Source organism: Drosophila mauritiana, chromosome 2R, assembly GCF_004382145.1.
Source record: "Drosophila mauritiana strain mau12 chromosome 2R, ASM438214v1, whole genome shotgun sequence".
Classification (NCBI taxonomy): Eukaryota; Metazoa; Arthropoda; class Insecta; order Diptera; family Drosophilidae; genus Drosophila; species Drosophila mauritiana.
The window spans coordinates 4,437,457-4,461,063 of record NC_046668.1 but is presented as its reverse complement, the minus strand read 5'-3'; the positions used below and the strand labels follow the sequence as shown (position 1 = coordinate 4,461,063).

At 41.0% G+C, this 23,607-nt stretch overlaps 2 protein-coding genes across 6 annotated transcripts; one reads left to right on the top strand and one right to left on the bottom strand.

The window, feature by feature from the left end:
• The first annotated feature begins 15 nt into the window (after positions 1 to 15).
• LOC117136367 (protein apterous) lies at positions 16 to 19,414 on the top strand. Of its 2 annotated transcripts, none has more exons than XM_033297247.1 (8): positions 16 to 1,069; positions 8,047 to 8,255; positions 8,312 to 8,528; positions 8,919 to 9,058; positions 16,620 to 16,793; positions 16,849 to 17,105; positions 17,334 to 17,530; positions 17,607 to 19,414. In XM_033297247.1, exons 1-8 carry the CDS (start codon positions 1,031 to 1,033, stop codon positions 17,778 to 17,780), a joined length of 1,407 nt encoding a protein of 468 aa, XP_033153138.1. In that variant the 5' UTR covers positions 16 to 1,030; the 3' UTR covers positions 17,781 to 19,414. The 2 variants fall into 2 exon arrangements, with proteins under 2 accessions (XP_033153138.1, XP_033153139.1); XM_033297248.1 differs by having other exon boundaries at positions 981 to 1,069; positions 8,044 to 8,255; positions 17,607 to 19,412.
• A 971-nt stretch (positions 19,415 to 20,385) lies between these two features.
• Positions 20,386 to 23,607, bottom strand: LOC117136676. 4 transcript variants are annotated; one of them, XM_033297683.1, is made up of 5 exons: positions 23,590 to 23,607; positions 22,823 to 22,903; positions 21,564 to 22,729; positions 21,399 to 21,495; positions 20,386 to 21,346 (listed from the first exon to the last, which is right to left on the bottom strand). In XM_033297683.1, the coding sequence occupies exons 2-5, from the start codon at positions 22,890 to 22,892 to the stop codon at positions 20,856 to 20,858; spliced, it is 1,824 nt and encodes a 607-aa protein (XP_033153574.1). In that variant the 5' UTR covers positions 22,893 to 22,903; positions 23,590 to 23,607; the 3' UTR covers positions 20,386 to 20,855. The 4 variants fall into 4 exon arrangements, with proteins under 4 accessions (XP_033153574.1, XP_033153573.1, XP_033153572.1 ...); XM_033297682.1 differs by lacking the exon at positions 23,590 to 23,607 and adding an exon at positions 23,275 to 23,575; XM_033297681.1 differs by lacking the exon at positions 23,590 to 23,607 and adding an exon at positions 23,428 to 23,575.

Genomic DNA, 23,607 nt, shown 5'->3' with positions numbered 1-23,607 from the left:
TCGCACAGCGTCCAAACATTCCCAGTTTTTCAGCTGCGACGGCTGGTTGTCCTCACGATTTGAGTAGATCAGCTGCAGACCAAAGTCGGTAGTCGAGTTTCGAATTTGAGTCGGTTTTTGTGTTTGGAAGCTCTGCGCGTATTCGATTTTTGTTTTGACTTGAGCTCGGCTGTAGTTTCGGTTTGCCAGAACAACGGAGCTGGAAAAGGGATCCTGTGCGCGCCGCCAGCTGGCCCAATCGAAGGAGAATCGACAAAGAAACAGGGAGTTGGCGAAACGGATACAAAACTGAAGTTGGATCGGTAATCGCCTGCCCGGTCATAAACAACACAGGGGAGCACGGCCGCATACGCATACGCTCCTCTGTCTCCGTCTCTAATGCCTTATCAGTAGCAGGCATCGTCGAGTGTCGTAGGAAGAGCCCGACAAAGGCCGACCTTTACCACTCAATTTGGATCTGATGTGCCATTCTCGCGCTGTCTCGTAAATTAATGTCATAAATTAACTTTAGATTTCTTACGCTAACCGGTGGTCGTCAGCGGTCCGCAGCCGCCTTTGCGCTCGAGACACAGGGGCGGTCCCTAATCAATACAAATATCCTACCTGTCGCCGAGCAAGTGTTTTAGTGAGTGTGTGACCCTATGTTCCTTATATTACCTTGGTGCTGAGGAGAAAGTTTAAAAAAGCGGCATTTAAATCGTAGTTTGTGCAATAAGAAAAGGCAAGCCAATGGTGTCAATCTCCAAGACAACGCCGAAGTGATGCATGTCCGCAAGGTAATAGATCAAGTTGTGCGCACACCTATTTCCGGCGAGTCTAGCCGGGCATCGAATCGTGACCAGTGTCAAGTGTCCCATAGCACATCTAGCCCGGGTCTAGAGGATTACCCAGGACCAACGTAGCACCGCACCGCGTTTAAGGAGGCACAAGGCTCGCAGGACACAACGCAAAGCCCACACAACGACAAACATAACACGACCGACGGACATCATCCTTGGAAATAGACCTCGTGTCATTCCAAAAGACGCACATGGGCGTCTGCACCGAGGAGCGCCCTGTGATGCATTGGGTAAGTTCTGCCGCCGTAGCTCATAAAATCCAAAGTTACCAGCGATAAGAATAAAAAATAAGTCGTCCCCACCAGTCCGTGCCAGCTCACCCAAACTGTGCCCTTTGTGATTAATATTGATCCGAGCTTGGGTTACTCGGAGTTATCAATACCAGACTGTAAGCTTGCCTATCAACAGACAGCCCCACTCAATATCGATAAGAAAGCCGCTTGGGCATTTCAGATTAAAAACAGTTCCCAGAAGTGTTCAATCAGTGGCTAGTTCGTTCCTTGAAACATTGCTGTGGAGCGCGGTTACAGAATTTCAATGTGATTCCCTGCCTTAATTTTAGTTCATCTTATTCATCTAGCTTAGGTTAGAATTATTTAATGGCTAGCAGATTTTTGATAATAGTAGTACCAATCAATATACAATGAGTCACATAGTCGTGCAAAAATATTAATAGATACATATGTAGAAAACAAAAACTAGCTAAAGCAAATACGGTTTGACTAAATTTTTTAGGTAGAATAAATAATTATCGGGTATCTGATAGTCGACGCGAACGTATTCGGTCTTAGAATAACCGCCGGGTGCATATACCAATTTGATATATTTTAATAGTATTCAATTGACCTTCAAATACTAATTTTCAACGCGAATAAGACATTTTCGGCCACATAGAGATATTCTTGTAGAATTTTTTTTTAAAAGAACGAATTGCCTTGAACATCATTTACCTATTTTTGATTTTGTCATTGCTAATTGCTATTGTTAATATGAAACATATTCATCCAAACTTATGTTACTTTACAACTTTGCTGTTCGAAATCTGTGTTTGTTTTCATTCTTTTACATATTTTCCAAATGTCATGGTTTACTGTAAATCTAGTTATACGAGTATTGGAATTGTGTATACCCTTTACGACTATATAATATGGATTATGTATAATGGTATAAAACATTCGTTGAAAAGTATGTAGCAAACAGAAGGAAGTGTTACCGACACTATAAGGGACGTCTATACTTAATTAAGGTCAATAGCCGAGTTGATCTGGCCATGTCCGCCTGTCCGTTCTTTTATTCGTCCAATCGTCCGTCCGTTTAAACGTTTAAGGAGCTGTACGAGCTGAAACCTAGTCTTGACCATTCAGATTGTACTGCCCTTTAAAGTGTTTCAAAGCCCACTAAAAAATCGCCCATTTCGCAACATTCTTTCTGCTTTAAGTATTCGAAAATGTGTAGATGATATGTTTAGTTGGCACGTAGATCAAGTTCCGAAATGTATTAAATTTTGACTATTAAAAATCCATTAAAAGTACTTTAATAGTTTTTTTGCCAATTTTTAATTTTTTACACTTTCATTTGTCAAGTAAGAATTGTGTTCGAACAAAAACAAGAGAGAATGCTAAGGTCGAGTTTCCCGACTATCAGATACCCGTTACTCAGCTAGTGCAAAAGCGATCGCAAAATTTCACCATTTTTCTGGAATATTGTTAGATATTGGTAAATAAAATGAGAAAAAATTTAAATCTAAACCGGCCACGCCCACACTTTTGATATAAGTTTTGATATATTTTCATATTTTTATTAGTCTTGTAAATTTTTATCGATTTGCAAAAAAAACTTTTTGCCCTGCACAAAAAGCCCAAAACTGCCTTTCTAACTTTTCACTCGTTTTAGTATTTTTCTTGCCGATTTCTTTCGATTTGCGAATAAAAATTTAAGTTTCTTGTTCGCAGTCCGCCTAGCTGAGTAACGGATATCCAGTAGAGTCAGAATGCTATCTGGAGTGCACTTGGCTGATTCCGTTTAAAAAACGAAAATAGAAAACGAATTCAAATACATTTTTTTGTAGCTATCATTTGCCCGTAATCAACATATCGTAGAAATCAATAAATCCCATTGTTAAGATTGCAGTCGACAATGTTGGAACTTCAAATCGCTTGCAAATGTATCTTTTACAATAGCTAGAAAAACACAGAAACTTCTTTGAAATAATTGCTTTCTGCATACAGTGTGTTCAAATAACATTAAAAGTTGTTTGAATATTTGGAGTTGCTTAGCTCGGTATCTGTAATATTGTACTTTTTGTCACTTATTCTGCGAATTGGAACACAAGGGGACCAACCTGCATCAGTTGAATACTATGTTAAGCAGTATGTTTCGGTTCCGATCGAACAGTTTTAAAATAACAGACAATAAAAACAGCCATAATGTGTTCCTCAAAGCCCCAATTCTTAGATCAGATCGTCAAGTTGTGCAGGGCACCAGTTTTATTCTTCCTTAAGCTTTTGTGTTTTTTCGGAACTTGCCGGAAATGCCATTACTTCGGTCCTTTTGACAATGGTTAGTCGTAAAAATTACTTCCGTTACGTGACATTTTATTACTTTCACTGTTATCAACATCAATATAAGTCTTATTGAAACAATGTAAATAAAACATTAAGTAAAATAGCGATTAATTATATTTAAAATCAAACTTCAATTAAAGTTTGATAGATTTGAGCATGATCAAAACATTTTGTTTACCTTTTCTGGTTGAGTATAGGAGTTCACTATATATGAATATATATTTACCTAACTAGTTATATAGATATATATATATAATATATGTCTTGCCAATACCTACCGACAGAAGCACGTCTACGGAAAATGTAAGTGGGATTTTAATTTCCCTAAAAACTTCAGCTAGCATGACTAAGCTTTAAAGGAATAGAAATATGTAATAGCCTTTAAAAAAATACCCTCGACTATAATGACAACGGTTTAACAGGCATTTATTCAGGATTTGCGAGTCACCATAGATATATAAGTATGTCGAAACTGGAACAAGTGAGATCAAAAACAATAAGCTATACATTGTTTATTATTTATTTTATTTTGAAATTATTTTTATACCCGTTACGCGTAGAATAAAAGGGTATACTATATTGGCTGAAAAGTATGGTATATAACAGACAGAAGGAAGCGTTTCCGACTATTAAAAGTATATATATTCTTGATCAGGATCAATAGCCGAGTCGATCCAGCCATATCCGTCTGTCCGTATGAACGTCGAGATCTCGGGAACTATAAAAGCTATTCAGCTTACAGATTCTACAGATATACAGATACAGATTCTAGAGACAAGGACGCACCCATGTTGCCACGCCCACTCTAACGCCCACAAACCGCAGAAAACTGGCACGCCCACACTTTTGAAACATTTTTCGAAATTTTGAGTAACGGGTATCTGATAGTCGGGAAACTCTACTAAGCATTCTTTCTTGTTTTTTTTATATAATAATTTTCCTTAAAGAATTCTTTTTTCCAAAGACGAAAGAAAAGATGGTAAAATTATTTAATTATGTTGATATTTGTTTGTGATCGTTCTTTTGCCATCCATATTATATAATCCTTAAAATCCTTTTAAACAATACGTTAAAACGATTACGTTATCAAAATGCATAACATGTTTTCAATTCATTATTTTAATACTAGTCCGGTCTAGTTGGTCTTAAGAATTTTCAATGTGTACTAATTGTTTGCTAATTAGATCAGAAACTAAGAGTTTTTACTGCACTTACACAACCGTATTCTCTGTCTGGCACGATTCAAACATGTCTCAACAGTCTGGACTTTTGAAATAAATGAAAACACAAAAAAAAAGTAATTTAATAAACAAAATAACTATATATTCTTAGACAGGAGTTATGAAGTTATTTTCTCCAGTTTCGGTAATATTTTATTACCTATTGTTTCAGAAAGTTCGTGGCCAAAATGTTGATATGGTATTCCGATGGAAATAGGGAAGACTAATGAAAGTACGAAAAAATATCAACAATTTCTTTTTTTTTTTTGTTTTTGGCAAATCGATATAAATTTAAAAGACATAAAAATAAGCACAACATTTTTGAAAAATGTATGCTGGACAGATTTAAGCGGCTTGTGGGCGGTATAGTGGGCATGACAACGTTCTGAAACAAGAGTCTGCATGTCTAATCACAACTGACTAGTTTATGGTGATCTTGAGATTTCGGCCGGGGAAATGGCCAGATCGACTCATTTCGTCCTAATGAAAAATAAATAAGATTCATCGGTTCGGAACATCTGTCTTTTAACTGTTACATACTTTTCAACGAATATAGCATACCCTTTAAAATAATAAAAATGTAGTCCGTCAGTTTTGGAAGACCCAGAAGTACTTGGATGAACAGCAAAGCGCACCTCGCGGTAAACAACATTTTCATCGCCTTACTTCGAAACCACGTCTTTGAACGCATTTAAAAACAAGAGAGAATGCTATAGTCGAGCTCCCCGACTGTCAGATACCCGTTACTCAGCTAGTGTGAATGCGAACGCGAAATTTCTTAATTTTTCTGGGATATCTTTAGATATATGGGGGAATAAAATGAGAGAATAATTTAAAATTGTTCAAAAGTGACCGGTTTTGCAGCTTTATAGCGTTTAAGTGGGCGGTGCAAAAAGTTTTTTTGCAAATCGATAGAAATTTACAAGGCTAATAAATATATGAAAAAATATCAACAGATTTCTCAAAAGTGTGGGCGTGACAGTCGAGTTCCCCCGTTTGAAGGCGTGGGCAAACTCTTTTTGGTATACCTGTAGAAATTAGCAAGATAACAAAGAAAACTCAACACATTTTCCAAAAGTGTGGGCGTGGCAGTTTATGGTGGTTTGTGGGTGTTAGGGTGGGCGTGGCAAAAAGTTTTTGGAAATTCACTAGAAATATGAAAAAAAAAAATGCTATAGTGGAGACTATACCCCGTTATCCAACTCGTCTAAGTGGGACCAAGAATTTTCAATTTTTCAGAAATATCGGTAGAAATTGGGGAAAAAATTTATTTTAATCCTCTAAGGTGACAGAGTGGGCGTGTACAAATGTTTTCGGCATATTGCAATAAGTTAGCAAAGCAACTTATAAAATCCAAAAAAATTTCTTAAAAGTTTTGGAGTGGCAGTTTTTTTGCGGTTTGTGGTCGCTAAAGTGGGCGTTTTCACAAAACGATATGAATTTGATTTGATATGATCAAAATATTTCTCAAAAGTGTGACCGTGGCGGTTTAGAGAGTGTGCGTGTGAGCAATTTCAACCTTCTAGCTTTTATAGTTCCTAAAATCTCGGCGTTTGTACGGGCGGACTGACGGATATGGCTAGATCGACTCAGCTATCCTGATCCAGAATATATATACTTTATATAGTAATACTTTTCAACGAATCTAGTCTAATTCTCTCTCTAATTCTCATTACAAAAAAGGAGTAGTAGCTTAGAAGAGTAAAAAAGGGTTGACAAACGTGACAATTTTAGTACAAACCAAAGCCAATGCTTTATAGAAATGGAAATCATCTTAATTTTTGATTCGGGTTGACTACTCATTGTTGGATTGAAAGTCACCTGGAAATGTTTCCTTTCCTGGGTTGCAAACAGACGACTGAAATTATTAAATTTATATATTTACTTTAAATTTTCTGTCTGTCTTTGGCTGAGGTTTTCATCGGAAACATTAAATTGATTTGGTCCCGGTTATCGAGCTTTAAGACTTTTCTACCAATCGCTTGAAAGGTTCCTTAACGCACTTTGTCCGACTTTCGTATGTTTTCTATGATGCAATGAGTTAGCCTAAGCATGCGAGTGGGTAAGTCGAAATTTTAACGTAAAATGGAGATCCAAAATAGACATGAAAACTTTGTACAAATATAGCTTAATGTTCCCCCTAAGGTAAAACATGTTTCCAGGCCACTAACATAAAAATTGCGCAAAAAATGTGTATTGCAATAAGGGAAGATTTCTTTTACCATGAAAACCTGTCAGCCTTTTAACCCAAAAGAGGGTAGTTGGGGATAAGTAGGCACACATTTGCAATCTATTTTCGACTAATTAATCAAAAATAAGTAAACTGGAGCATCGACGATTCGTTCTGACAGCGCGGCGCGGAGATAAGAGAGGAGATAGGGCGGAACATGTGCCTCACGGATACTCTTCTGCTAATAAAGTGCGACGCCATGTCTACACTCTGGGTTTAGTACATGGCAAAGGCACAACGTGTGCGATTTTGCTGTATTCTTCAATGAATAAAGCTTCGCGATGAGTTGCGATAGGATGATGCGAGATGAGCTGGATGGATTCGGTCGGGAAGTCAACTAGGCTGACACTGGGTGTTTCCCATATGTTGGCGATTCTTAAATGTCGCGCAGCGCTTTCTGGGAATGAGAAGAAGTCTTTTCATTTTAATTGAAAGGAACTTTGCGGTTCTCTTTGTATTTGCCGTCGTCTATATAAAATTAAAATGCAGCATTAGCAATAACATTCCATAATTAATACCCAGTATATAAGTACTGACTAACCATTTCGCCCTTGTATTGCGCCAAGCCACCAGATTATAAATTCCAGAACCGAAAATATGTGGGTTTCTTTTTAATACGATCCCACAAATTATGCATTCATAACAGCAAACTCGCCAAATATAGAAGACCCTTGAGACACAATTCAATTACCATTTTACACCGTCAAAGACTACGGAGCGAAGTTATTAATTTTCAAACCTTCTAAATTTTATATTGACTCATTAATCCTCTTTTGTTGTTTAATTGCTGTAAAATATTTTTAATTCGCTACTGCTTGATCAGTATCACCCGTCCGTTACCATCGCTACGCCAAACAAATTTTCGTATATCTATCCTTCACACTTCCAATAGCTGGGTATCTGATAGTCGAGAAACTCTCTCCTCGAAGAGCTCTCTCTTGTTTTCGTTAAGGAATTTATTTTTATAAGCACTGTCACTTTTTCAGGCTATAACAAGAAACTTTAATCGCCATTATCTCGGGATTGTGTTTTCTTGGAAATGCTTGTATATTATATTTTGAGATCTAAATACATAATTTGTTTATTGACAGAAAATTTTTTGTTCGCCATTTTTGAAGTAATCCCACTTGAAAGAAATCCATAATTTAGCCATAACTTTTCCCGGATTTTTATATTCTCAAAAAATATAGCAGCAGAGCGCAAGATTTCTTGGGCCCGGCGCAAGGGAGAAAAGTCCAACACCACCTGTAGCACATCAAGGGAGCAATCAATGTGGCAGTGCTGCAGGTGCAAATAACAATCACCCATTGTTCCGCGCGTGCTCCTCATCCTCGTGTCCAGATATTTGTGATCATAGTACAAAGCCATTTGGCAACGCTTACGGCACCGAGTCATTTAGAAGGTAAGCAGTTCAATTCCGCCCTAATACCACCACTCAAGGCATGTGCAATCCTCCAGCTACGAAACAGCCGATCGTGCTACCTTTGAGGACTCTGCCGCCAAATTCTCCATCAGCCGCAGTCGAACAGACTGCACGGAGGTCAGCGACGAGACGACGTCGGGCATATCATTCAAAACCGAACCCTTCGGACCGCCCAGCAGTCCCGAGTCCACAAGCGATAGCAAAATAACGCGCAACCTCGACGACTGCTCCGGCTGCGGACGTCAGATACAGGTGAGTTTAAAAACGATAAATTTCTGAATTTGTATTTAAATATTAAGGGGAAAACCAGTGATTGAAAGCCTGAAGGCCCAAAGAGTATAAAAAAAGTTTTATCACTTCTATAACTCAATTATAAATTGATCAAACCTGGTTTGGGTTCCTAGACAGTTCTATAAAAGTTGTATAAGTCGTTTCAGGGGATTATCTTCCCGAAGGGTATAAATATTTAATATCGAAAATATTGCTTACCATGTTTATATGCAATAATGCTTTAATATTCGGTCAAATTGACGATCAAGGGCAACCCGAATATTGATAGCCTCAAATAACATTTAGCGAAAAATACGTTTATGCGTATCCATATACTTATCGTTTACAAAATACCCTATCCTCTGTTCCTAGGATCGCTTCTACCTCTCCGCTGTGGAAAAACGGTGGCATGCAAGTTGCCTACAGTGCTACGCCTGTCGGCAGCCGCTGGAACGGGAATCCTCATGCTACTCACGTGACGGCAACATTTATTGCAAAAACGATTATTATAGGTAAGTCACCAAGCGTTTGGATCCAGAGTTGGGCCATTCATTGAGAGAAATTATTATACCATACGGAACTGTGGCTGAACCTCGCCCACGGAGTCTTTGGGAAGCAATCCGAAGTGGGGTACTGAAGTGGGCCTGATGAATTAGATAACGCCGAGACTGCATGCCAAGACATTGGCCAGAAAATGATTGCAAAACACGCGAGAAGAGTTTTAATGCACGCGGCGGCCCTAAGATCCCAACCCCGTCATTCTTTTGCTCCACTGTGCGAAGGCTGAGCGACTGCAAATACGATCGCGAATTCGCAAGTGCAAGCGGACCGCGACGAAGATACCAACGGTCCAGCCGTCCGGACGTCCGCTTATCCGATGGCTGAGTGGCCCTGCGTGTGTTCTGCTGTTTGCTCTCCACTGCATTCCCAAGAACGCTCGCTAACCTGATCACGCCTCCACCCCGCTAGACTCGGCAAGCTGGAACGTGGAGCTCCGCTAGTACTGCCAGTCTGGGTGGGTTTCACAGAACGCTTTACATTCGCCCACGTCGCTCCTGTAGGAAACTGCAGCCATGCGATTTCACGCGTCACAGCTGTCACGCGAGCTCCTAGAATGAACAGCGCGAAGATTTAAAAAATGGGTTACACTTACCCAAAAACTCAGCACCCGCCGGGAGTCTTCTATTGTTTGATTGCAAGACCTTCTGTGGGCTTGCCAGTCCGGCAGCGAACGGTAAATCGGCAGGCAGCAAGGCGGCAAAGCGGCGGCGAGGGCAACACCTGTAATCGGTATCCAAATAATTTTCCCATTCATGAGCGAACGAACGCCTGTGCTCAAAAGGCATAAATCGTATGCAAGTCACGCTCGTCACTCGTATTTCCTCTCAAATGATTCTTGTGACATTTATTACCGCTCCATATTTCAAAATAGCCGTCGTCATATCGGGAGTCGCGGTTGCAGCCTGCTACTGGGATTGGCTGCGAGGCCCTCTGGATTTGTGGTCTGTATCCGCGTGTTGCGAGTGCTGCGACTGCTGGGACTGATCCCCAGATTCCAGCAGCGCGACCGCCGCGCTCCGCTGGCAACCGCACAAGCGGGGTCGTATTTGGAGGGTATCAGGGGCGCCTTGTCTTGTCGTACACAATTCATTTCGCCGTAATGTTTCATTTCGCTTCATTCCGGCGGCTTCGGTTGCTGCGGAGCATTATCAATCACATCGACTCACCCTGCCCCCACATTCCCACATTCTCCGTTGATTTATACTGCAGATGTCAAATATGACTTCCCCCGGTCGAATTGGGGCAGCGCTCCACTAGGAGCTAGTGCATATTATGAACTGAATCAAACTGAATCTAGTTGTTATGAGGGGTCGCGGGTAAGCCAAACCGTGAATGGACGCGCATCGCCGCATCCATCGAAATAAGGCCATGTTTCGTTTATTTTAAGTTCACATTATTTTTAAGGACTTCCCCTGCGAAATGCGTTAAGGGAGAAAATCGAGGGGGCGTGGGTTTGTTCGAATAGTAATTAAGTCAGTTTGAAAGCCGTATATCTATTGCCTGGTAACGGTAACGAATCGTATTAGGTCAATGTGCAAAGAATATCTGTGTATGAATCTTTTGACAAATTGACTCCCCCGCTCCATGGGTTCTTGTACTTCTGATAATTATTTAAATTTTAAGAGTTTATTAGCTAAGATCTTTTGGCATGCAAGCAATTTTATTATTGAGGAAGCCCAAATATTTCACCAATCGTCTTGAACGAAACTACCTTTCTCCAAAAAGATGGTATTAATTTATGATACCATGGTATTAATTATGATTATGATAATAATCAATACACAAAGAGTTAAAGAAGAGCCCATTTTTGTTTCAAGTTTCAATTTGAATTATTTTATACATTTAGACGGTTACATGGAAGGTTCAACTTCTATAAATGAACTCTTTTTCGTATTTATTTATAGTTTTTTAAATTAAATTTATACGTTAGGTTTAATCTATGTTATGATGTTTGTACAATATCATCAGATGGGCGCAAACATATATTATATTGTATGTATATATTGGCCCGAATATGTTAAATATAGGGATTAGGTTCTTTTCGTTTTCGTTTATTTGCATTGGGAGCCAAATCATAGTCTGTCATCCAAGTACCAAACATGAAACCTCCATATACTTACATGTAGGATTTAAAGTAACATGTCTGCGCACGATTTACCAGAGATAAAACTATGGTCGATTATCAGATAACCTTTACCCAGATAAAGGGAGTGCACGGAAGATGGAGGTAAGTCAGTAACAAAGCAGTTCTTACGGATGCATTAGCAGCACAAATCGGCTGTTGCATTTACTGGTACGGCCCCTATTATAAGCTTCCATAGTAATGCAGCGTCCACATAGTGACGAACAGCACCCAGAGGGCGTGCGAAGGCTAAAACTATAAAACACGAAAAAGTTATGATCGTAATCGTCCGAAAATAGGAATATAGTCAATATTTTGGATTAAACCCATTGAATGCACTATGTTTAGACAGCATTATTTAGCAAACGAGTCGATACCAGCAAAGCTTGTATGTTGATGTACATCTACCTCAACTGGTAAATGCAGCTTGCAGGTTTACCCTCCCAGAGCATACATACATATAATGCCGAAAACACTTTTACTTCTGGTGCTGCCACTGCTGGACGTGATCCCATCAGAACCCTCGCCAGACTGGCATTCCACTATCGTCCATTGTGCCCGTTTGGCTTGCCGATTCTCCTTCTTGTTGAGCACGCCACCAGAATTAAGGCTGAGAAATAAAATTTCGCTGTCACCTGCATCATCCACATGTGCATCTGTTCTCTCATGCATGTATGTACATACATATGTACGTATGCACCGACCGACCGGTAATAAAAATCTGGGCAGCAAGTGCTTATCTCTCGCGATGATGTTGTGCTGATGGCACAGCAGATAGCCCGGTTAAGCCAGCATCGGATTGCGGCTAGGAGGATTTGACCAGCCATAAAGAATGTTTGGGGCAGAGGCAGTGTCATAAGTTTTATTTTGTATGGCGGCTTTTGAATGTTTGGAGCTGCAGCAGGGAATATCTTCTGTTTGACGACGAGCCCAGACAAGGCTGAGCCCCGGATGGATGGATGTCTTCGTAGACATTTCACCGTCTTAATCAGCGCTGGGCACTCAACCAATTAAACGGGGGTTGCCCACGGTGACCAGAATAGTGAGCAGACTAGTTTGAACAATTTTTGAATAGTGTTTACAGTTTGAAAAAGTCAGCGAAGCGCAACCGTTTAATTGTGGTAAACAAAAGCAGCTGACCGAGCATCGTATTTATGGCCTCTCTGAAATTCTGGCTTATGCAATAAAATAATATTTTTACCTTGTAAATAGAAGGGGAGGTTAGGACCTGAGGAATTCATTAAATACGTGAACTACAACGCCAGAGCTAAAAAATCTTCGTGATGAAACTAAAAGTCCACAGAAGAGAGACTGTAGCTGTGGCCAACAACAATGGCACACCAGCTGAACGATTCAATTTATGTTGAGTTTTTATGTTCTGGTCACCGCCTTTTAGGGTACCAAACGGTAGGCAAAGATCTCAGTAAAAATTTAATTTGATTATGTGGCTGAAAGCAACGTGCACCTACTTCACACACTCTGATGCACAACAGCAATAAAGCTGGAGAAGAGCCCCGTGTTTATATTTTATGATCTCGAAAACAGACCCAATGGGCTAAGCCGGCCAACTGGGCGATTCTTATTTTCGGCAAATGAACTCCATTATGAATAATGCTTGGGCGCAAAGTGTCGTTAATTGAGATAGTTACTATACCTAAGCATACATCTGACTAAACATTTTCAAAAAACATAACTTAAATGGCGCAGGGTGATATTCCACATACATATTGCATATGCACATGCGATGATCATCGTTTTACCATAATCGGAAACCACAATGAAAAATACAATGGGCGTGACAATGTTTTTAAATATTTGTATAGTAGAGGCATCAAATTTATCTTCATCCCTAAATTACACTTTCTAGCTCTTATACTTCCCGAGATCTCAACGGTTATAGGGACATTACCAAAGTGACGAGTAACGGGTATAAATAGGTATAGAAATACCGGAATCATTCGTAAATCGTATGAAATTAGAATACAATGTCTAACTAATAAGGATGTAATTACTTAATAGATTTACACGAATAGATTCTACGCGATTTTTTATGTTTATTAGTGAACCGCTCTGGACACTAAAACATCTCACTCGCATGACTGAGCAACGTCTTAACTCGGTTTCTACTGCTGCCTAGACAGGCATTCTGTAAATTGGCTTGGGAACAAGAGCGAACAAGAGCTAGGCGGTCGCGTAACAATTAAAATGTTTAATGTCTATCTTAAGAAATGATTTTACGCCGAATTCGGGCTCGCTAACTCGTTCAAGATACTTCATTCCCAGATTTGTTCCATCAGCCACAAACTAACAATAGGTCGCTATGTAGTCTAATCTTCATCAGATGAAATTATATACATAATATTATTGGGCATGAAGTAGGAAAACAAATTGCCCGAAAAGACTTAAAAAAGGATAATGTATGGGCCAAGTCTTTTAAGCCGTTGCATTCGTCACAGATTCTATAAATAGAAAAAAGGAAAACACTTCCAAATGAGTATAAAGCATACAGCTATTAGGTGGCTGCGTTCGGTGATCTTTCAGGAATCATCCTTCTCCAAAGCAACTGGTCCTTTTTTCTTGCACTGTAATACACTACATTTCCTTTTTGAAACTCTTTGATCGGTGCAGAGCTCTCAGTGGTAGTCAAAACAAACACAAACACGCAAATCTTAAAATGCAAATAATTATTGTATACGTTTAGGCAGCATGTCGCCGAGAACCTAGAGTTATCACCGCGGGACGTCATCATCAGCAGAAGCAGGGGGGGATTAGGGCTTGGGCTAGGGGCTGGACGGCGGCGAACGAACCGCTCTCACGATAGCCGACGACTAGGAATGGAACGGGAAGCCGCCGATGCCGCCGCTGTCGGCGCTGGCGTGGTGTTGGGAAATCTGCTGCAGTTGTTCCTGGTTAACTTATACATGTGTAATAGGAAGAGCGAGTCCCAGCGGGTGGCTCTTGAAACCTCATTGTGCAAACCCTCAACGCATTACAAATGCTCTCACGTTACAAACCTGGCCGTCCTGTCCCCCTGCCCTGCCCCTGTTCCTGTACAAGCCCGGTGTTATCGAAGCGTCCACCCAGTCTACAAGTCGCTTTGCACTTCAGCGTGCGTAGCGCTACTCATTCGCCCTCCAAACAGAGTTCGCCAGCCCTCTCCCACGTCTCTGGGATTCCTCGAGAGGCCGCGAGTGGTGGTGAAGGGTTCGAGTGCACTGTCGCAGCCCTTGGCCACGAACCACTAAGGCATCCAAGCGCTTTTAATTATCTTAATCTAATTTTTTATTCAATGTAGCTGTTTTGCCGTTGTCTGCAAGCAGCTGGCCTCATCACCTTTTTCCAACTGATAGTCTGGACTACTTAGATCACCTATTCAAGGAGGCGGAAAGAATATGTTCCTATTTTCGAGAATTATTAAATATGCTGCAGTAGTGCCAATAATTTGAAGGAAGAGGAGGTGCAAGCGGAAGTTGGAAATGTTGATAGAAACGGGCAAGAAAATTAGTAGCATCAACAACGATATCAAAACATCTTTTTTCATTGTGGACGTGACAGCTTTTTGCTGTTTTTTTTTTCTTTAGTGAAAAAACGTTTTCTGGCTCTGGTTCTTGCGGACATATGTACATATGTACTCATATGTACATGGTGGGATCGACTTGGTTAGTGATCCGCAATCCCTTTTACTCTATGAGTAAGAAGGTAAATATTTAAAAACTACAGTTTGAAAAGCGAAGGTTTGAATTCTGTTGTAAATGTTAAAGATTTGTCCACAGCGCTCAATGCGCCATTTGATCCGTGCTAGCTGATAGCTGTCTTCCAGTTTAGCGGGAGATCAACTACAGAATCTATTAGAATCAGCATGCACAATCCTTTGGCTCTCCTCTGACCCGGTATCCACTACAAGCCAAACTTACGCATATGCCATTAATTTTAATTGGTACTATATGTTTCATTATATATTATATGAAATACAATAATATAATTACCAAAAAGTATTGTTTAAAGAAATCTTATAAAAGTCACTATCCCGAGTTCATATATGACTCCATAATGCTTTTGATTATGATGGGAAAGTTAGTCTATTTTCTCTAGTGTTGTGCAGCGAAAAAGTCTAGACAGCGGGCCTATTTAGGAGGCGCTAGGTCGGAGCTCCTAAATGCTTAGACTAGAGGCAGATATACACGACACAAACTGGAAGTGGGACTTTGAGCAGCAGCGAGAACAAGAGCGAGCAGAATGTGTGCGAGAGTATCAGATTTCGAGAGCTCGAGAACAAAATCATATATTAGGCGTTGTCACTTTGACATTTCGCCTGCTCTTTTACATGGCAATAATCATAATTCATTTTTCTCGCCTTCTCTGCCTCGCCCTCGGGAGAAGAGGCGTGTCGTGGTGGTGTATGTGGCTTGAAATGAACTTAACTTCGCCGAAACTGCGGTCTGGGTCATTTTTATGAGTTGGTAGCTACGACCGCGCCGCCGTCTTCCACATACATGTTTAATATTATTTATGGGTCTTGCGCACCGCGCAGCAGCACAAGGTACCTACACATTCGTACAGACGTACATGCAGATTCTTAAGGGCCTTTCTGGAGACGGAGCCGCACTGACTCGTGTAGCGACAAGATGTGCGACATGGGGATGTGACAAAAATCTTTCTGTCACATCCCAAATAATTTTCAACAAAATGAAAACACAAATGCGGAACGGTAACTGGAACGAGAACAAGAATGGGGAAGGGATGAAAATGCCAAAGTCTGAATATGATAAATTCGGATGGAATTGATGTTGGCTTTGGCTTTTCCGTTGGCTCGATTCTTCTGTTTATATCTCGCTGGAGCCAATGCAGTGAAATGCGCCAATTATTTTGATTAATGCCAAAGAAATCGCGTGTCTCGGTGATTTGATGTTGGCCCTCGCCCAGCCCTTTGCACCCGTGATCCAGAAGAGCACTCCCAGGGATTCCATTCAATCTGCTGGCTCATTTCTGACACGAACGCAGCGACTCGACTCCTCGGTGATTACGGGCGGACGCTGGTAATCTTTGATCTGTCATTTGCGAAAGTGAAAACAGTAGCCGGGAATGGATCGAATGCGTACCAAGACTACACCTTCAGCGTCGTCATTATCATGGCAACGGCTGGAAGGGACGATCAAATTGACGATGAGTAGGCGTTTGTGGGCAGTTTATTGGGCTTGCTTGTGTTACTGGTGCGGATGTGATCGGTCGGTGGTCGGTGGCCCAACGGACAGAGGCATGTAATCACTGGGTCTCTCCAGATTTCTTCAATAGCTTCGGTGCCCCACTATTACCCGTGCACTGGGATTAATCGTGCAGCAGCATATTTTTATAAATCTAACTCATAAGACAACCCATATTATCGCTTACAGTTTTTTTGGTACTCGCCGATGCTCGCGCTGCCTGGCCTCCATCAGCTCCAACGAGCTGGTCATGCGCGCCCGAAATCTTGTTTTCCACGTCAACTGCTTTTGCTGCACTGTCTGCCACACGCCACTGACGAAGGGGGACCAGTACGGCATCATCGACGCCCTCATATACTGCAGGTATGTACGCGTCCCAGTCCCAACCTGACACGCCACTAATAAAGGTCGCCCGTAGGACCCACTACAGCATAGCGAGGGAGGGGGATACCGCCTCATCCAGTATGAGCGCCACCTACCCGTACAGCGCCCAGTTCGGCTCGCCTCACAACGACTCCTCGAGCCCGCACTCGGACCCTAGTCGGAGCATTGTTCCTACGGGCATCTTTGTGCCCGCGTCCCACGTAATCAACGGACTGCCGCAGCCCGCCCGTCAAAAGGGCAGGCCCCGCAAGCGCAAGCCCAAGGACATCGAGGCGTTCACCGCTAACATAGGTACGTTGTAAATTTCCAGCTCATTCTCGATCAGGTTGCCGGCCATAAAAGAGGCTACAGGCGGTCGAGCCTTTATAGCTACAGCCCGGCAGATCTGGAACCGCCGCGAAATCTGGATACTGGCGCCATTAGAGCTGCAAAAGCATCAACTTTTATGTGTCTGCCTCATAAAATGCGGAAAGTGCTGTAAAAATAAAAAAACTACAAGGCTCTCTGGATTGATTGCAGATCTCAACACTGAGTACGTGGACTTTGGCCGAGGCTCGCACCTAAGCTCCTCGTCGCGCACCAAGCGAATGCGAACCTCGTTTAAGCATCACCAGCTGCGTACCATGAAGTCCTACTTTGCCATTAATCATAACCCTGATGCAAAGGATCTGAAACAATTGTCGCAGAAAACTGGTTTACCAAAGAGGGTCCTACAGGTGAGTAATCCCACTTCCTAGATCAAGAAACCAGTTAATGACAGTCCCGCATCGGCTATCCCCTCCCCCTGCGTAGGTCTGGTTTCAAAATGCAAGGGCCAAATGGCGCCGCATGATGATGAAGCAGGATGGCAGCGGCCTGCTGGAGAAGGGCGAAGGCGCTCTGGACCTCGACAGCATCTCCGTGCACAGTCCTACGTCGTTCATATTGGGAGGACCGAACAGCACACCGCCACTGAACTTGGACTAACGGATGCTCAGGAAACGCGAAAACAAAATGATAGTGACAAAGGAAATGGGCGCAGCAGTCACCTCCGACATCATACGTTCTTATGCCAGTTGTCTATTCGCGTGCCTCATACATAGTCCCGGACCCAGTTTGAGTACTGAATCCGGATATTTGTCTAGATCAAGCACGGCCAACTCTTGAATGCTATGGCCTTGTCGGATGGGAATCAATTTGGATAGCACGTCTTGTGTTCAAAGTCGAAAATTGATCATCCACACGTTAAACGCCTCGGAAAGGCTTGACTAGCAAATGGCTGGCAGTTAAAAAGCACACAAAATATGTATTTTTGTAATTGCCTCTTGACCGTTTCCAACACTACTCGCCTCGTCCTTGCCCCACTTGTTGTTTCTATAGTTTTAAAGTTCACTGTAAATATGTACTGTAATCACATAGTTTATTTCAAACGATCCATATTAGCCTGGCTCCCCTGGTTTTTGTATTCTTTTAAAGCGCAGAATATCAATTCGAACATTGAAATTATGAATCAAAAGAAGGTGGATTCTTTCAACAAGTCACCAACTTGTAACGTTCTTTCTAAAGCTGTCATAATAATTAAGAAAACACAACTTAGTTAAATTTCAATTTGAATGGAAAATTGTTCTGAAATAGCTGAAATAGCTTTATCATTTTGCTAGTTATGTTACTAAATCAGTCAAAATTCTTAAACATCAAACATGCAGAATTTACGAATTAAAGTGTGACTAAAAACTTTTAAATACCAAACAGCGAAACGTGTGATATTTTAAATTTTTTGCTTTCTTTCAGTGACACGACTACAAGATACCCGTTACATTGTAAAATACTCTTTAGTGTCACTTTCTTTCGGTATACACATATGTAGGTGAGGAAATGTTTGAGGTCAATTTTGCGGCGCACAAGCGGCACAAAAATGAAATTAAATTCTTTAGCTTCTATCGTGGACGAAAACGATCCGATTGTTCCTATGAGAACTATAGGTGTTACCATATATGCATGCATTCATTACTTCGGCATTACTTCAGCTCCATCTCTTTTTGATTCATGAAAGTATAATGGTTTGAGAGTAAACTTTTTATGGCGTATATAGTTCAAGTTTACATATCTAGAGTACGGTGCCCAAGACGCGCTTTAAAAATATTGAAAACGGGTTGTTAATGAAGTCCCATATGTATAATTGTCTAGGTACATGGATATTGTTAATATATTATTATTTTTATTTAGAGAGCTCTCAACAATATGTATGAAGAAATGTGCGTATATCAACTTATAATGAAATGCTGATGCATTCGTATTATATATATGTAACTAATATTTATTGCCCAAATTTAATAGTTAGAGACGAATTTAGTTTAGAACAGACTATACAATAAAGTCCATATGTACATGTAGTATTACGGTAAAGTAATAGCTTCGCTCAAGCATACGACCAGGTTCGTAAGCTATTAATACGAAACTGTAATTATACTCAAATCAGTAAGCACTGGAAGATTTGTACTTACAAATAGTTAACTCATAAGTCTTACCATAGAAGCTTAAATAAATCGTATTCAAGCAAAAAAATTGTTTCAATATGGGGCAAATGACACACAAGAATGGTCACGCGCATTTAAAAGAAATACAAAACGCTATATCATCATTATGATTTTGAAATTCTTTCCAGCTGAGAGTACCAGGTATCTTTTATAGTTTTGTATAATTTAATATATTATTATTAATATATTGTTATTATTGTTCAAAATATCTAAAAGACCGGTATAGTTGATTTTCTCGACTATCAGATACCCGATACTCAGCTCGTGGGACTGCGAACAAGAGGATTTACAATTTGTTCTTGATAAGCTAGAAGATTAATAAAATGAAAATAGATGTAATAAATTTGGGCGGTTTGTATACCGATCGTATACCGATGGAAATTAGCAAAACTAATAATAAAACGAAAAAATAACATTTTTCAAAAGTATGCAGCGTTCTGAAACCAATTTAAGCAGTCTCTTGTCTAATCCCATCAAATTAGCTCTTAAAGTTTTCAATATCTCAACATACCTCGGATGGACATGGCCAGATCGACGCGGTTATTGATGGTAATAACGAATATACTATATACTTTTAAGGGTCGGAATTTTTATGTTTTACCACCTATCACCTATCACCTATGGTATAATATACTTTTCAGCGAATCTATTACTCTACTTGGCCAGATCGACTTGACTATTGATCCTGATCAAAAATATATATTTATATGGTTAATACGCTTCCTTCTGCCTGTTGCATACTTTTCAACGACTAGAATAATTTAACAATTATTTATACTTTCACATTTCCTTTTCCTATCAATATTTGGTAGGCAATCCCATTATATTTTGGATTACCTTTCAGTTAGAGTATCATTACCGTTATTATCGAACAACCACAGCGATTTCCATTTCTTCGTACATATATAGTAGTCGCCTTCGCAAGTACTCCTGTGCTTCGTCACTACGACGATTGCCGACCGCAGTGATTTGCTAAGGAAAAGCATAGCACTAACTTTTTTTAAATTAAATGTGTGAGTTATTTTATTTGCAGTTGTATAAAAATATTTTGCCTATTAATAGAAATGATATTCCAAGAGTTGTATAATTTAAATTTCTCAAAAATAATTATAAAACATTAAATTATGTTATACAAAGATTTTGTTGGTTTTTAATATACTTAAATAATGTTAAACGTGAATAAATGTCTTTTTTATATGTAATCAAGTAATTTTAATTTTCAATTACATAATGTGCACAGCAAATTGATTAATTAGCGAAATCTTTCGCGGATAAGGCAATATTTATGAACAACTTTAGGTAAGTCGCGATTGTTGACAATACTTCGTTATCTCCTAGATGTTTTACGCCTTGTGACAGATTTCAGTAAGGAGCTCCAACACAATAATTTTAGTTGGGACTAGTAAATGATTAATTCAACTAGAAATATCTATAAATTTAAGCATGCCTTTGTGGGGTACACGTGTGTTAGTTAAAAATATATGTATAAATAGAAAGCATGAGTGCTATTCGCAGTGAGCATTATTTAACTTCCGTTGCTAACGCTAGGATTAGCACAACTATCGCCAATTATTCCCGGTACGTCGGAGGCGCCATCACCATCTATGGGATTCAATTTGGCCGCTGCGGTCATAGCCTCGCGACGCTGACGTTTCATCTCTAGAAGCAGTTTTCTCTGGGCCTCCCTCTTTAAAGCTGCGGCCGAGTTAGGTGGGGGAGGTGCCGAGCCATTCACACGAACGCTGGATGCCTTTCCGACTGATTTCACTTGCGAAACACCGACTTTTGACGACTTTGTTGCCTTACTCTTAGTTGGTATGGTGCCCAAATCGGGTTGGTCAGCCACGGACTGTGCTTTTGCCTTCCAATCGTTACTTTTGAGTTGCTCTATATCAGCAAAAATAGAATCCACGTGCTCCACTTGCAAATAAACCATATCCCAGAATCCTTGTAAGTCATCCAGAGTTGTTGGAAACTTATCCTCTGGTGAGCGATTGAGATTATTGTGGCAAAGACCTAAAATATTAATGTTAGTAACAAGTGGTATGATACTTTGCATTACGCCTACCCTCGAATTGTTTCATTTTCTGCGATACCAAGAGACGGGCCTTACCCGACGCTGATCGCAGTAGCCCAAAGGTATCTTCGGAGATATCTGGATTTGCCTGTAGAGTTCAATGTCGAAAATAATAATAAAGCAATTGAGATTTTAATCACTATTTAGATCACTTACCGACAAGGCGTCTGCATATTTTTCAGCAAGAGCGGCTAGCACCAACAGACGGGCTTGTTCCTCTTTTAGTATTTTCAGAAAGAAATTTCCGTCCTTAACAACAGCTTCAAGAGAAATATTGGAAGTGCTGATGTATTCCTCCGAGGCTAGTTTGGCCATTTTTGTGGATTCGTGGTCTACTTCGTCCGTGGGACCATGGTCTGAACTTGACTCGTTATCTACAAGCAGTACGTCAGGAGCCATGCAAGATCGAGGAGCACTCCTTTTTGGTGACACAGTAGGCAACTGGGCGCGGAACTCTTGACTGAGGTGCCTAAAAACGGGCAGGTCCAGATCTCCATTTAGACCTGGAGAATGCAACGACTCGTCTATCCTCGCCGTTGTACTCTGAGAGCATTTCTTTTGCAGTTTTTTTCGGAACTCTCCGTAGTCTTTACTGGGGGAGAGCTGCTTGAATTTCCGAGCCAGTTCGGAGCCTTGTAGAGAGTCGATCTCCACATGACCCCTTTCCGATCGCCCTGCAGCATTCGATGGTGACTGACCGTGCTTTTTGGGGCTGTAGAAACCCTGTGCTAATGCACCCGGCCCGTAAAGTCGCTCCACCCGTTGCTTGATGAAACTGCCATTTCCATTGCTGTGACCAGAACCCGAATTGAAATTCCCGCTACTGTCGTTGCTGTTGTTGTTTGGCTCGATGGGCTTGCACTTGGTGGCCGGAGAAGGCATGCTGTGCAGAGTTGGAGTCGCTAGAAAGTGGTTGCGTTTGCAGTACTGTAGACTGCTGGTGGAGGGACGAATCGGGGAAACCTCACGTGACTTGTTTATGTCCTGCCGAATCTTGGAGTCGTAGGTGGTAAGGTTGGAATAACCGTTGACGCAGCAGGCCAGGTTTAAATAGCTGGGCTTCTTTTCGGGAGCTTCCTGTGAATTTCCTGCAGAAGTCTCGTCAAAATCATTGGAGCTCGGCTCTTGGTCGCACTCCACAATTGCAGGTGACAGCACCATGTGCTCCAGCTCAGTCGACCTGGATTCGACGTAGGCAGGGGTTTTGTGCTGAGGCTGCGGAGGCAAGCTAGGAACACAGCGCTCCCGAAGGTTGGCAGTGAATTCGCGTGTTATGTCCCTTACTGACAGCGGCGTTGGGAAGTTCAGGCTCCCACTGGTATCTGTAATTCGGGGAAGTCAGACCGAGGTAATCCACAGATGGGTTGCAAGGCGGTTGAAGTTGGTTATATCTATATCCACACATAAATAATTACCTGATATATCGGAGGAGTCGGCGTCTACATCCAGTGAACAGCTGCCAATAGAGTCCAGACTGCGATCCATGAAAACTGAGCCTGTTGTATAAAAAGCATTGGACTTATTCATGCAATTCACACTTCTTAGCCGTAATATGTTAGTGGTTGACCTCCAGAAGGAATAAAAACGTTTCAATTGGTCTAACTTGGTTAGAATCTAAAGAGCCAGACATGCAATTTTTTGGTTTATTTTAATCGGAACACAATACATAAAATTTCAGAAACGCTCTATCCCCAATGAGATCCATATATTTTGAAACACCAGTCGATAATTTAAGCAGCGCACTACGCCTTCTAAGTTAAGCCTGTGAATGTGTAAGTGTAAGCTTAGCAGATGGGAACAGCTTTAACGGCACTTTGAAAGTTCCGCTTTGCTGGCTTTTCGTTGATGCCTCTCCCAGTTCCCGTACTTTTTCCCTCCCATGGCCCTGTGTGGAATTCATTATGGCACCAACAAACGACACACAACTATTTATAATTCGGCGAGATGAAAAACATAAAGATGTCGGTGGCGTTCGAAGTTTAAAGAACACAACTCCTTTGGTAACAACACACACACGCACTTCGATCTATTTTGGTCGCATAACACAACGTGAAGACTGAGCAGCTTGAGCGTAAGGAAATCCAAGCGAATACGTGCCAAGTGAAGCCTTCAATAAACCAATTTACTAATTTCTGAAAACCAATAAAGACTGATCGGTGAATAGCGGTTGTGTTGCCATGACCTGGACATTAAAAAACGC